The sequence below is a fragment of the Lissotriton vulgaris genome, unplaced genomic scaffold (genome assembly GCF_964263255.1).
Source record: "Lissotriton vulgaris unplaced genomic scaffold, aLisVul1.2 SCAFFOLD_1897, whole genome shotgun sequence".
Lineage (NCBI taxonomy): Eukaryota > Metazoa > Chordata > Amphibia > Caudata > Salamandridae > Lissotriton > Lissotriton vulgaris.
This window is the reverse complement of record NW_028254203.1, coordinates 327,029-342,666: the sequence shown is the minus strand read 5'-3', so window position 1 is coordinate 342,666 and position 15,638 is coordinate 327,029. Positions and strand designations below refer to the sequence as shown.

At 47.1% G+C, this 15,638-nt stretch overlaps 1 protein-coding gene across 1 annotated transcript in view; it reads left to right on the top strand.

Annotated features, from left to right (window-relative positions):
• LOC147659643 (beta-1,4-galactosyltransferase 3-like) overlaps positions 1-15,638 on the top strand; it is a 302,447-nt gene that overhangs the window by 82,184 nt on the left and 204,625 nt on the right. The window contains exon 3 of the mRNA XM_086951582.1: positions 342-464. Coding sequence (XP_086807708.1) covers positions 342-464 — 123 coding nt within the window. The remainder of the gene's footprint in view (positions 1-341; positions 465-15,638) is intronic.

Genomic DNA, 15,638 nt, shown 5'->3' with positions numbered 1-15,638 from the left:
CAGTGGCCATGCAGTTGTACAGAATGGCTAAAATCATTGCCAAAGGCAATTGGTTTCCCAGGTGAGACCTGCTGGCTTTGCCAGTGCTTGTTTATAGTTTACATTTGTGCGCGGTTAGTGACTAAATTTTTCACCCCTCAGTTTTATGCTTATTTTTGTGTATACATATTGCATGTTTCATTGTATAACAAATCCTACAGAACTTTGACACCCTTTCCATTATGGCCAGCTTCAAATAACCATTATTTATAATATGTTTTGAAGGTGGCAGTATTAAACTGCAATTGACATAGCTATTGTCACGTAAACGTTTAACTGTGAGTTGTTTCTTTTATTTCTAGTTTGCCCTATTGGTCTTATTTTGGAGGTGTTTCCGCATTGACTCCAGAGCAATATATGAAGATCAATGGATTTCCAAACACTTACTGGGGATGGGGTGGAGAAGATGATGACATTTCAACAAGGTACAGTGTGTACACCAAGAACAGTTTCCTTACTAACAGTAGATTGCTTCGTAAAGTAACATGAACGCACTATACTGAGGCAGAAGGAACATTATCTTTGTCATGGGGGAAGCTGCCATGAGATTAGTTGGTAATGCCCTCCCTTTGAAAGTTTGAAATCCGAATAGCTGCCATAAGAGTCATACTTACCTGTTTGCCCAGGTGTAGTAACAGCATCATGCCCCATAAATTAGGAGCTATGTGTGGGAATCGTTGATTGCCCAGGAGCTATACAATACTGCAGAAGACAAGCCAGAGATGGTGGTACTAGGAATGTGTGATATAGAGTTTATATAAAATGATCTCCAGAATCTAAGCATGTAATCTTGGGGTGGGGCTGCCCCTACCTCCTTCTTAGCTGTCAGAGCATCCTCACATAATATTACTATTTTGTTTCTTCACCTGATCCCAGCTTACACCCTAACACTCTCGGATTCATCACAAAATGGGCAGCTCTCCATGGCTTCTTTAAAGAAATCTACTAAAACATTAGCCCCACACTCTAAGACATATGGGAAGTGTTCCTAAATGCAGTACCAGAGTTAAATCTGCTTTCTATTATAATCTTTCTCCTTAAAGAGCCTCTAACCAACCCGGAAGATCCATCTATCTCTTCCAAAATCCAACTGATCTCTTTTACATGCCAAGTGAAAAACAGGAGGATTGGGATTTTGGCAGATGTAGTGAATTTTGTCACCTCTATCGCAGTAGTGGGGGCACATTGAATGCTTCTAAAGAGTTTTTTTTAATGTTCCTGCCCTACCTTGCTGGTGGTACTTTGGGCAGCTGCCTAAGTTAGCTTTGCAGTAGAACCTGGAGATAGAAATGGTGAAGGACATTGGAAGGAAAATCTGACAAAGGTGAAAATTGAGAGATAGAAGAGGAAGGAGGTGGTTCTCAGAAGCAGATGAGCGAGCAATTGATATATCTAGGGGCATAGATAGGAGAGATGCAAACTTCGGAAAATAAAAGTGCGAGAGCCAGGACTCTGGCATTGGAGGCAAGACATAAGGAGCTCCAAAACAAAGATGTAGGATAGAGACTTTGGAGTCATATAGGTAAGACACCAGGAAAAAGATGGAGAGTGGGGCTTGAGAAACATAGAAATAGTACAGCATAGTTGAACCTGGATGATGGGGCTAAAGACAAAGAGAGAAAAAGAGGTATCGGAAAACCAAGGACAAGTAGTTGGAATCATGGAAAAAGACATTAATGTGAAACCACTGCAATTAGAAGGCAAATGATAAAGTATAGAAGGGGTAGAAGAGGAATGTAGCAAGTTATTCAGCATATAGATGCAAAGAGCACAACATAAACCTGGAAAGTGATAATTGCTAGAGCAGGAGTCACTGACTGGAGCTTGGCTAGGGATCAGCCAGAGAGCAGGGAACACATCAATCAGTATAGAAAGGAGAGTAAGCTCAGTGGCTGGCAGTAGTGAGGGTTTCCCCTACCTGCCAGTCCTAACATTTATGGGTGGGGTTGAAGAGAGTTATAAAGGATATTTGGACACTGCTGAACCCCTGAGATAGCCTCCCCTCGTGTTTGTTGCTTAGAAGGAAACAGATGTAGGAACTTTTGGAGTGTATGGTGAGCTCCTTCTACCCTGCATCCCTTTTCTGTCTAAAAACAAAGTGGATGATCAGGAGGTGGCAAGGGAAAGAATGGGATATGTGATCAGAGGTTGATATGGACTCGGATTGCTGTGATCAAAATAAAAGATTGTTGAATGTGCGGTCACTGAGGGAGAAAGGCCAAGTTTCTTTTTCTGATAGGCCAGCATTCCTAAGTGATCCATAGCATCACAGCAACCATCAAGAATACTTGACAAAAACAGAACAATCCACTGACATGGTGTCTATAGCGCTCAGATTATCAGTAGAGATATGTTGTCTACCATTAAAGATCATGAAGGCACTAGCGATGCATCCCAATTATTGTGGTCAAGGCAAAGAGACTTCAATTTCAAGCATTGTCTGCAGTTAGTGTATGGATCCATTGTAGATGGGGGGGGTACCATACCTTTTTATTCTACTCTTCTTTCTTTGTTTCTTTAGTTGTATAATGACCTGATAATCACGTTTATATATGTGTAATGGTGTATCAAGTATTGGGGTATCTTTCATAGATTCACATGCTTGAATCATTCCCCGTTGTTGAAGGGGGAGTCCTACCCCCTTCCTCCCCCCCCCCCCCCCTCCCACCCGTTACCAGGAAAACCGTCACCCACACACTCATTACCAGCAGACTGGACTAAGACAACACTCTCTATGCCGGAATAAAATAAAAACTCCTCCGCAAACTCCTGACTGTCCAGAACGCCACAGCCAGACTCCTCCTCTACATCCCACGACACTAGCACATCACCCAAACCTCCCCGACCTCCACTGGCTACTCGTTGTGAGAAGTTGGCCTGATATGTAGTGCTCACTATTCTAGTGATCACTGTGTATCATTCCAAACGACCCTTATTGATGATTGGTTGTAAGTCAACCGTTAGACCAGCTATCCTAGTAGCATGGACAAGAGCAGTCTTTAGGCTAAACTCTAGAGGGCGTGTTAAGCCAGCTGTTATACCATCACATATACCCCTTGAACACCAAGTGAAAGGACACCACACAAGTTGTTATGAAAATAAAAGTATATTTATTTAGAACACAACAACCCTGGACTCTTTATGAGGACAGGGTGCTAAGCACAGTACAAAGCTCAGGAAAATACTCAAATCGCACAATTTACACAAATGCCCGAGGGGCACGAAAAACCATATACTACAAAAGTGGAATGCGAAATTACTAGCAGGTAAGTACTACTCTAATAGACTTTAGGATCGCTAGGACTTGACTACTGAACCTTCAGATTACTAGCAGGAGGCCTAGGGAGATCGGGTGCAGAGTGTGCACTCTCACGCGGGATGCGGGACAAAGTCTATGGATGCTAGATTTCGTAAAGTTAGTGTTATCGGACGAATCCGACTAGGTAGAGCTGAAACGAAAAAGGATCTGGACCTTTGGATAGCAAAGCTATGCCGGAGCACCGAAATGTTGAGTTTACCTAGCCCAGGGGCTGCGGATGCATAGGTCTGGAAAGACGTTGGGAATCCTCGTTGCAGTCTATGGAGCCTGAAAGAAGAAGTTGCTGGCAGGCGACCAGTGTTGAAGTTCGAAGTGATCCAAGCCTGGATCGAAGTTGGAAGACACCTGTAAGCAGAGGGGACCAAGTTCTGAATCACTAGCCAGTGATTAGATGGCAACCAGGATGGCACCGGCTGAAGTCACCTCGAGCAGGTGAGTGGGCGACGCTGGGCTCTGCAGTCTCACGGACCCGGAGGCGTTGTCGGCGACCAGGATGGAGGTGCGAGCTGTCCCACGATGGTATCTGCTGTCGACGTCGCTGGACCCAGGATTGGGGCAACAAGTCTTGGCAAATGAAAGCCCACGCGGTGGACTTAAAATGGCGTTTGGAGTGGACCAGGAGGGTCCGGGGTGCTCCTCTGTGGAAGGGAGCAAGGGCCAGTCTGGAGCAACCAGACCAGCGTTGAAAATGTCGTCGTTCGTCGTCAGGAAGGCTACAAGCCAGCAGGCAAGTAGCCAGACAACGCGGTGAGCAGCAAAGAGCAGAAGGGCCCCACGCAGATCTCGTGGATGCTGGGGGGCTGGACTTTGGTGCTGGAGATGCTCGAGGTTAGGGCTTCTCACACCTCAAAGCACTCACTCGAGGATCCCTCGGCGGTCGTGCTGGGCAAGCGTCGTGCAGTCCTGAAGATGGCCGGTCCCTCGAGTTCTCGTCACACCCACGGATCTCAGCTGAGCTGACGATGTAGGTAGAGGTCAGAGGTGCCAGGGAAGCCGGTTCTCGTCGAGCTGGGCAGTCTTGATCCGGAGGAGAGACTTACAGCAGACCGCGATGCTTGGATGGTACCTGCGGGTGCAGGGTGGCTACTCCTTAGCCACAAGGGAGAGTCTTCTGAAAGGTTCAAGAGTTCTTTCGTGGAAAGTCATCAAGATTCGGAATTATCTAATTTGGAAGGGTTCCCCGCTCCCACCTTTATACTAAAGAAAGGGGCTGGTACGGGACTAGGTCCTGCCCATGGGTGGGACCAGGAAGGGGGGTGGTTACACCCCTCTCCCATGCCGGACTTTCCCCAGCTCAGGGGCTGGTGTGCCCCTGGAACCGGTTCAGACTGGCAGATGCATAGTAAGCACCGGGGTGCCACTTGCAGTCACCTTCCTATTCAGCCCTGCCTACCTAGGATACACAAAACCCTGTCTGGGTCAGTGCTAGCACCGCCCCTGACAGCAAACCCTTTGTCCAAGCTCTCCTCGCTGGAAGGACTTCCAGAAGCAGGAGGTCAGACTTGTGTCTGTGGTGGCAGCATCCATTTTGTGATGCTGAGGCTCGAGTTAACTTTAACCGGGGTTCACAGTTACATACATGTTGTGTCCCTCTAGAAGGGTGGAATGCTAACCCCGTCGCCAGAATTCGCGAGGGGTTAGTATTCCAATTCGTATGACACCTTACTCGACATGTTTTGATAAAGCGATACCAGAGTTGGCATATAACCGCGAGGATTATAATGCACTTAAGAGTTTATGGTATGCGTTATCATGGAACAGCTATTAGGACTTGGTTCCGCAAGCTGCAAACGGGCTCAGCTCATGCCAGAGCATCATCTCACACGATTCCACGCACTCTTCCTTCAGGATTGTTAAGGTCTGCCATAGGAGTGACTGATAGGAATAAGAGTGTCCATTTTAGGGTTAGATATAGGTATACTATATCTAAAGCAAAGGGTGATTACACCACCTTGCCCCAGCTGTCGTGCAGCCAGTTGTGTCAGATTTGGATGGCCAGCCAGGGGTGGCATAATACATGCTGCAGCCCCTGGTAGGCCCTGGGTACACCTATGCCCTGAGTTACAGGTTCTGATAAGGTGGCCCAGTACCAATTGGTAAATGCACCTAAGGTACACGTGTCAATTTAGTGAGAGAACAGCAAGGCTGTGGGTCTGATTAGCAGGCCCACAGCCAGAGAAGTCGTAAACCAGTGAAGCAAAAAGCAAAAATCTGGGGTGATCATAGGATTGCAGACCCTACTCTCCTACACTCGTTGAAAGAAGAATAACCTTCAAACTGCTCACACGCCTACAAAGCCCTCCACAACATCGGACCCCAATACCTCAATGACTCGTCCTCAAAAAAAAAACCTCAGCTCAGCTAACCTCTCCCAAACCACCGTCCCAGTTTCCATAGGACCAGAGCAGGTGGAAGAGCCTTCTCCTGCCTCACAGCTAAGACCTGGAACGAACTCCCCCTTTACTGCACCAATTCAGAAAGGACCTCAAGACCTGGCTCTTCGAAAGACCGTAACGAAGCTGCTCACACCCCCCCAGCTCCTTGAGACCCTCATAGGTGAGTAGTGTGCTCTACAAACCCCTGATTGATTGATAAACATTTTTCATAGGCTATCATGTTGTAAACCATGAATTTAATAGCCTATCTACCTATTGTCTTAAAAGAAGGACCAAATTCTAGGTACAACCAATCCATAGCTAGCACCCTCTATAACCTTCCCAAGAGAGGTTGAATCCCTCAGATTCTCACTGCACGTCATGTGTGAAGGGAGTCTCCCTGAGCTCTGCTCCGTTCTTCCAAATTGTTCATATTTTTCTATTGGATATTCACTATGTCTGATAAAAAAGGGCCTTTTTCGCCCCTTCAAGTCCTGCGGAAAAAAAGAGGGCTCATTTTGATGATCCCCACAAGGATTGCATTTACTGCCTCTATCCACAACAGGAGAAAGTGCAAACTCTGATGCACTTTCTCATCTAAAACCCTGAAAGCAGGCTGTTGTTATGGCTGAAGAAGAGGCAGAGGACATCATCTAAAGAGGAGACCAACACCTTTGCCAAATCTCATAAGAGACCCTGGTCACCTGAGGGTAAGTTGTTATGGCTGAAGAAGAGGCAGAGGACATCATCTAAAGAGGAGACCAACACCTTTGCCAAATCTCATAAGAGACCCTGGTCACCTGAGGGTAAGTCTGAGGAGGGCAAAAAAATCTTAAAACCTGGGGCAGTGGCTTGGAGCATCAAGATGGCGGTCGCACTCTAAGCGTGCTCCGGACCCCTCTGTCATCCGCTCTGAATCACCCGACTCACTGGCACCCTTTCTGTGCTCCTACCCGATGGTGCTGGTCTGCTAACACTGGTGGTGGCCCACCCTGTCCTTTCGATACAGTGAGGCGGCATTCCTGGAGCGGGCAGCTGCCCGAGCGTAGGCGACAGGTCCAGGCCAAGATGGCGGAACTGAGGACCCGGCCAGGGTGAGGCGGACCCCCGGACGGCAAAACCGGAGATCCTGGGCTCCACCTGCTCCTTCCTGGTGAAGCTGGTCTTCTGACTCCTGCGGCGGTCAGCCCTGCTCCTCCGATCCTAAGAGGCAGCGTTCCTGGTGTGGACGGCTGCCCGTATGGAGGCGATAGATCTGGGCCAAGATGGTGGACCCTAGAGCCCGACAGGAGTGAGGCGGACCTTTGAGGAAGTGGAGCCAGAGATCCCATGCTGGAGCAGAAGGATGCTTGTACCCTGCCCACCACAACATCGACATTGTAATCAGGAGAGAGGAGCCATTGCCAGGGCTGGGGTGCGTGCCCTTCCCCAGCAGGTGGACTGGTGTGTGCCCTAAGGCGGCCGGCAGAAGACGGTTGCGAGGGGTGCCTGGGCCTGACCTGCACTGCTGGGGGCCTGACCTGTGCGCTGTCTTTGCACCACCTGGGGGGTCACCCGTGCACTGGCTGCTCCGTCCCACAATCCCTGCGCACACCCGGAGGGCAGACAGTGAGACCCCTGAAGTGCCTGGGGTCCAGCGGGCGATACCGGGCCTGACTGGGAGGTGAGGCCTGTTCCCTGAACGATACTGCAACGGCAGGACGCTGACGGCTCCCTGGTCCAGCTTCTCCGTGCTGGGGACATAGAGCGGTGGCAACCTCTGGGGGAGGGGCCACTCCACTCCGGTACAAAAGGGGGTGGTAATGGACGGAGCATCTGAATCAATCAAACATTCACACCCAGTCAAAAGATCTGAGTTTAATCCATCACCGTTCTTTAGCCCACTCTGGCACCCCAGTTCAGACATGGCTATATGCAAATCAGTCTGATCCTGTGCATCATGGGAACAGTCCAGCCCGAACTGCCAAGCCATGTCTTCCTGGACCGGAAACAAGCTTCCGAGGACCGGTTTCTGGCATTCCAGCCGTCTTCAGCCCGGCTTGCTTGAATCCAGTGGCAAAGTGAGCAAGGGACTCACGTCTGAGCATACCCTGCCACACTTATGGCGGCCAAAAGCGGTACAAAAGCGATAATAAATAAGGAGCATCTCTCATGCCGAGTTCACAGCAGTCCTATACAAGACTGCGAAAAAACACTCTTCACCATTCAAGTTTCCCCTTGTAAATCGCTTTCTGGACTCCTAATCTACCGCCCCCCCAGGGGCTGTTGGTCAGTTCTGCAGCTCACTCACGGAAACATCACTGACCTAATTTTATGATTTTAGGGGACTTAAATATCCATTTTGATAATAAAGAAAATTGTCGAGCCACTGAACTGTCACTGGACTTAGCAACATCACAGCTTTTTCTGGGAAACCATCAACCCACGCACTCCATGGGGCACCTTTTGGAACCCATCTTTTCCAATATCACAGATCTTAAAGTGCACGCACCAATCCCACTCCCATGGTCAGACCATTCTCTTATCCTGTTTAATTGGCAGTTCCCGATCACCTACCATCATAGACTAGCTCCCTGTAAGATCATACGCCCATGGTCAAAACTGAACACCGACAACTGGAAGCATACTCTGGAATCTTCCCCTCCTACATTCGGAGCAAACCCCACTGAAGCGGATACCATGTTCACTACATGGATTGAAAACTCCTTGGACGCAATTCTCCCAAAAAAACTCACCCCCAATTCTCGCGAAAAAGCCACCTCGCCTTGGTTCACTAAGGAGGTTCGTCTCCTAAAAAAACTTTGCAAGAAGGCCGAAAGGGCATGGAGGAAGGATTATGACCCTGGTAGGAAACAGGACTATAAACTTACAATATTAAACTATAAAAAGGCATTGAAACGGGCACAAGCTGCCTTCTGCGCAGAAAAAATTAAATCCTTTACAAACTCATCAAGAGAAACCTTTCAAATAGTGAAAAAACTTTTAAAAGTCCCCGACCCCCCTTGCCCGATAGCCCCCTCGGTCAATCGTTGTAATGAGCTTGCCGAGTTATTCGACCCGAAGATCCAAAAAATTTTGAAGCATCTTCCCTTTGATAGCCCGACTGATCCATTGGAGCCTCCCTCATTAGTAACACAGCTAGCTGAGCATAGATTAGATAGGTTTGGTCCCATCACAACCGAAACCCTTTCTCCTATCTTTCAGTCAATCAAAAGCGGCTCACCGCTTGACCCAGCCCCACTACATATTTTAAAATCAGTTGCACCTTATATTCTGGCCCCCATAGCAAATTTGATTAACATCTCTCTGTCACAGGGGATCGTACCCCCGAGTTGGAAGATGGCAGTAGTCAAGGCCCTCCTAAAAAAAAAAAAAACAATTTTGACCACACAGAGCTGAATAATTTTCGGCCTATCTCTCTTCTGCCAGGTATTAGCAAAATGGCAGAGAAATTCATCAATCGTCAACTATCGGACTACCTAGAAGCAAGCGACCTACTTAAACCCTCACAAACGGGATTCCGACCTGGCCAGGGTATGGAGACTGCAATGATGGCGGTGGTTGAAGAGGCTAGGAAGATCATTGACGCAGGGGGATCAGTGGCAGTGATCCTCCTGGACCTGAACGCAGCCTTCGACACCGTCAATCATCTTACGCTGCTTCAGTGACTGAAAGATTTGGGCATTTCAGGACTTGCTTTATCATGGCTTAAGTCCTTCCTGCACAATTGGTCATTTCAGGTAGCCGAGGGCAATTTTAGTTCCAACATAACCCCACTTCTTTGTGGCGTCCCCAAGGGCTCTTCCCTGAGCCCTACACTTTTTAATGTGTACATGTCCCCACTTGAAAAAATCGTCACCCCCTACGGTATCAAGCTCCTGACATATGCTGATGATACCCAGCTTGTGGTATCATTAAGCCAACATGAACATCCCTCCACCGATCTGAACTCCTGTCTGAGGGATATAGCCAGTTGGATGGGCAGATCCAATCTTAAGCTCAACAGCGATATTCAATTCAATTCAAAAACTTTATTCGATCATTGATTAACAATCATAAAAGTACATACATAAGTAAAAACATGAGGGAACAGCAAAATTTAAATTGACCACATATCAAAAAAGCATGCTATTCCTCAAGCATATCGATTCTAAAATAAATACAGCAGTAAAACAACAGATGTCCTGTGAATCAAGTCCAAATAAAAGCCCCATAGCCGATACAATAGTGGATACATTGTATTTTTTGAAAAGCGGTTTCAGATCAATTTTACGAAGGTAGAGATAAAGAGGGCATAACAATAAAAAATGCTCCGTACTTTGCTTTGTAGTCCCATCACACGGACAGGGGGCAGTAGTATAGGTCTTCATTACAGGATACGCAACAAGCAAATGGACAATCCCCATCCGTAATCTTGTCAGTACATATTGGTGGGATCGGATAGTAACCAATTTAAGGTATCCTGAAAGCCCCATTTCTTCCTTAGTATATCTGTCATAAAAAACATGTGTGGAGAACTGAGCAGTAGCTGCGTTACGCTTCACCATGCTAGCCCTCAAAAATTCATGTTTAAGCTCACTCTTCTGGGTATCTAGAACACAGGAAGGGTTATCACGCACATTAAAGTTAAAAACATCATTAAATGTTCGAATAATGTAGTTAAGCCAGGGGATGCGGGAACATTTGTCCATGTGAAGACAATCTAAAATGATCTTTCTTGTGAAACCAGTCTGTTCCTTACTCCATATAGATCTCCATACTAACAGGGGTCTTAATCTGATCAAGTCAGATAGATGTTCTAGACCAACCTCCAGATGGATCAACTTTGTTGAGGCAGAAGATGGTAAACACAGGAGTTTTTTGACAAATTTATTTTCCTCAACCTGGAGCATGTTGTTATTACAATGGCCCCACACTCCTGAGCCATATAGGGCCAGAGCAACACATTTGTGGTTGTATAGGTACAACATGTCTGGTATCCGTCTTGAGCCTAACTTGGATGCAAACTTAAATATGCCAAAGGAACACTTGGCCATTTTGGCTCTTACATTAATCATTTCAGGTGTCCACATCCCCCCGCTGTTAAAAGTGATACCCAAATAACAACATTTATCCACCACTTTTATAGTTTGGTTCATAACTGTAAAGGGCCTTAAGTTTTTAATTTTCTTCCCACAGGGCATTATAAAAGTTTTTGAATTATTGATTTTTAATTTTCTCCCATTAATAAAATCTGCAAATTTATTCATAAGTTTTTGCAGCCCAAGAGGGGTTTGTGAGAGCAGAACGGCGTCATCCGCGTAGAGCAATATTGGGATGGAAAGGCCGTCAGCAGTCGGAGCATCAGCACTGATGGTCCGCAGTTCTGACTCGATTGCATTAATAAAAAGGGAGAAAAGAAGAGGTGCAAGGACGCATCCCTGCCTAATTCCGGAACCTACTTTAATACTGGGTGTACACTCCCCCGATTGCCCGTATCGTATCTTAGCCGTAAGTTTCCTATAAAGTTGGGCCAAGAAATAGATAATATCCTGTGGGGCACCCATGTCCAGCAAGGTTGACCACAAAAGGCCATGGTCGACCAGGTCGAAGGCACTGGTCAGGTCTGCGAAGCAAAGGAACAACGAGCCTTGTTTAGCCCGTGTATATTTGCCTATAATTAGGTCTAAATTAATGCACTGTTCTATTGTGCCTAACCCCTTGCGGAATCCATACTGAGAATCCGCAAGGATCCCTTTATCTTCTACCCATTCCTCCAGACGACTCAGTAATACCCTACTCATAATTTTTAGGGAAGCAGTGAGGAGAGAAATCGGGCGGTAGTTTTTTGCCTCGCCCCTCTCACCTTTTTTATACACCGGGATAATGATTGATTCCCCCCAAATCTGAGGGGCCGCAGTCATTGCAGCTGCATTAAAAACCTTTGTTAGCAATGGGCTCCAGATGGAAACCTCTGCTTTATAAAGGTCAACAGGTACCCCATCAGGGCCCGGCGCCTTTCCCCCCTTGCTGACCCGGATGGCGGCATCCACCTCAGAAACTGTGATATTAAGAGGTAGGGGCATAAAAGCCATGGTCTCCCTGTCACCCCCCACATCTAGTTCTTCAGGGTTAAAAATACTAGTAAAATGAGCCACCCATTGTTCCTCAGACACCTGGGCAGACATCACCGGGGCTTCTTCATTTTGGAGGAAGGGACTATTGACAGTGGACCAGAAAAGCTTGGCATCCTTAAGATCAACTGCCTTAGTCAAGTTGTTCCAGGCCTCTTCCCTTAGTTCCTGTTTCCTATTCCTCAGATGAATAGAGTATTCCCTTCTAAGGGTTTTAACTGCTTCCTTATCCCTAGGTTTACCCTTAAGGGCAACTTTAAGTCTTTGTAAGGATTTAGTACATTCCCTGTTAAACCATCCCCCGTTATTCCTAAGGCCCTTTGATTTTCTCCCGGTTAAGATTTGTGCGATGTTTTTATTAATGATGTCGAAACTGGCTAGAATATCAGCATTATCCTTTTCGGGTTCGAGGCAGCATTCCACCTCATCTATACAGGCAGACACAATGGTACATAGTAAACGTTCCTCATTATGCCTGCCCCATTTAATTCTAGGGCCATTGGGTCTATGTGGGACAACATCTGTCACTGCACTGTGTAACGCCTTTACGTTATCCCCCCACAGGGAGAGATACATTGTTAGACAGTTATGATCACTTAGGGCTGGATCTACTATTACGGGTAAGGAACACAAAGCTGTAATACTGGCGGAGACAATGAGGTAGTCGATAACGGTGGCACAGTTCCTACCAATAAAGGTCGGTACCGACTTGCCCTCACTGTCTACGTCGGGTAACATAATGCATAAGTCCATTTTAAGCATAAGAGTGTTTAGAGATTCCCCATAAACCGAATGTAGAAAGTGGGTCTGATCTTCCCCTCCCTCACCCCCATACCCACACACCCTTTTGCCAGCAAAAGTGCACATGTGAATGTCGAAATCACCACCCCACAAAATATCAAAAGACACATCACTGTGCTCATATAGCCTTTCCACCTCTGCTTCGAGTTCATCGACCATATCTGTTTTTGAGTGGTTAAAGACATTGTTGTAGTGGTTTATTACTAAAACGTTTCGCCCATTCCTGTGTTGTAACCACAACAGCTGAGAGTGCAGACCAACAGTCCGGTGGGTTTTTACTCGAACCGGTAACCTCACAGAGAGCAATATCACCATCCCACCACTGGCTCTCCCCATGTTGGATGGCTGAGCATGGCAGTTATAGGCGACATACCCATCAAGATAGACATCTTCGGCCGCCCAAGTCTCCTGGAGACACAAAATGTCAAATTGGGTTATAAATTCTGACCATCCTAGACGATCTATCTTATTATTCCACCCAGCAATATTCCAACTCGCCATCTTATACCCCCGTTCTGTTGAACTAGCAGCCTCAATAGATGGTGGCGGTAGGGTATGGATGTGGGTTACTTCCCCTGACTCGGGGTCTTCAGATAGTCGGGTCGGAGTTGTACTTCCATTTGCCGGGGTAGGAGTATCTGAGTTACAATGAAGCTGCCCAGAATAACATGTATTATACCCAGAGCTACAAATAACATTGTACCCATTGGGTGGGTTAATAACAGTTGAACCTTTTTCCCCCGTGCCTGCACCCATGTCTCCTCCTATATCTCCACACAGTTCCTTTCCCCCCTCCCCTGTGGCTCGATGGCATCAGTCACAGTCTTCCAGGCCGCTAAACACGTCAAACCTGTTGATGGTATCTAAGGGTGTAAAAGGTTTGAGATGGTCCATTCTCCTGTGTGTTAAGGAGTTATACTTTGGGCCTACCGTATTCCACCCATACGGGTCTACCCCTATAGGTGGTTGCGTGTTGTTAAATATAGGGCCATTGTTGTAGACAGGTGGACGATATGGATTTGAGAGCATTTGCCTCAATAACGGGGGGGGGGAGCTCGCTGTGATTGATGATTGGGTGGGAACACCAATGAGCGAGGGTAAAAATATGTTAGGGGACAGGGGGTAATAGATTTACTACCGTGGTCAGAAGGCCAGTTAAGTATAAAATGGACGGCATTCTGGTCTCTAAAATTAATGACCACTATGTCTCCCTCAATATCTTTAGGTCTTCCTCCCAGCCAAGGAAGGCGGCGGACATGAACAATTTCTCCATTGATATTATTTGCAATAGGTCTGTGTAGACTTAACCAATGCGATATTTTATTTTTCAACTGGGCATAGCCCTCCCGTTTGTTCTTTTTCAGCTCTGGTACCCCAGTAAGGACTACAACAAAGGGTACAGCATCTGGTGGGAGTTCAGGAAGGGGGCCCTTATTATAGTTACCTCGAGCCGGCCGCTCATTTCCTCTTTCTCTCTTTTTATTCCCTGGGGCTTGACCAAGATTATTCGAATGTCCACAAGACGTTACAGGCGGGGGCAATGTGGGTTTACTCATATTATTTGAGGATTGAGGCACAAGAGTAGTCTGCACAGGGGTAGGTATAGTGGTTACAACAGGAATACCTGATGAGGTGGGTAAAATTGGAGTTTGTAAAGGGGGATTAGGCAACACTTTATTAATCACTAGCTTGATTCCCAGTTCTTGTTCTATCTTCCCAAGTCTATCTTCTAGTTTATTAAGTCTATCTACAATAGCCAGTGTATAGGTCCTCATTATAGATTCTATGCTATCGATCAAGGCACCATTTGTAGGTTCCTGTAACGTCACAACCGCGGGGAGGCTATCGGCAGTGGGGATGACAGGGTCTATTAAGGGGGTTAAGCATGGATGCGTATGTGATATAACTATCCTTCCTTTGTCTGTTACTTTAACCCGTCCTCCCCTAGTACTGTCGTCCTTTTTAATGCCAAAGTCTGCATGATTAATCTTCCTCTTTGGAAGGTCAGTTTTTTTGCGCCTTTTTGTCGGGGGAGGGCCATAGATTTTAACGTGTGACTTTTTTTGCCCTACTTTTAACTGCTTTAGGTTGTTTAGGAATAGGGGTAATTTGTGCTTTAGTTATAACAATAGATTTAGTTGTACTAGGTGTGGTAGCAATGGTTGGCAGTTTACTAGTAGTGCCTAAGGGTTCAGGTTCGCTCGTAGATGTTCCCTCTCTAAATATTAGAGGTATGCTGTCCTGCGAGGGGTTACAGATATTTTCAGTAGGGGTTCCGTCCACCATAGAGCTAATTAACACTGGTGACACCGGGAATGGTCTATCCTTTAGGCTTTCAACCGACCGCCGTCGCTCTGCCCGAAGTTCTTCAAGGGTGGGGGTAGTTGGAGAATCCAAAAGAGTTTTCTTAAAATAATTATCTAGTTTCCCATTTATCAAGCTCACAGGTTTCTCAGGGCCAGCCATCTCCGGGGTTAGTATTTCAATTGACATTATAATTAATAATGTAGTAGTCCCCCCGAGCACTTACACAATAGTCCTGAAATAATCGACCAGGGATTCTGGCCCAGTCCAGTCTCCTCGGGCCTCTGAGGGCCACAGAGGGTCCGCCCTTAGTCCGGGCTTTGTCCCGGGTGATGTCCCGCACACGCGTCCCGCTGACGCGTAATGACTCCAAGTCTTATGCTGCCTGTGTATAGAGTGGGCGGGGTCACGGGAAGAGGCCGCAGGTGTGCTCGATGACACACGCACTACCTGCTGGTCCTCGCAGTCCCGTCCTCCTGCACACTGCTCCCCCGCGCTTCCTCCACTGCCCACCGGGGCTCCTCGAACACAATCTTCAATGCCCTACGGGGCTCCTGGCAACATCCGGCAATTTAAATGGCAAGGTCTCCTCTGGCGATAAGACTGAGATCCTGGTTATGGGCAATCTGTCACATTTCCGTCCTGAGACTCTGTGGCCTCCATGTATGGGCCCACCTCCAATCCCGA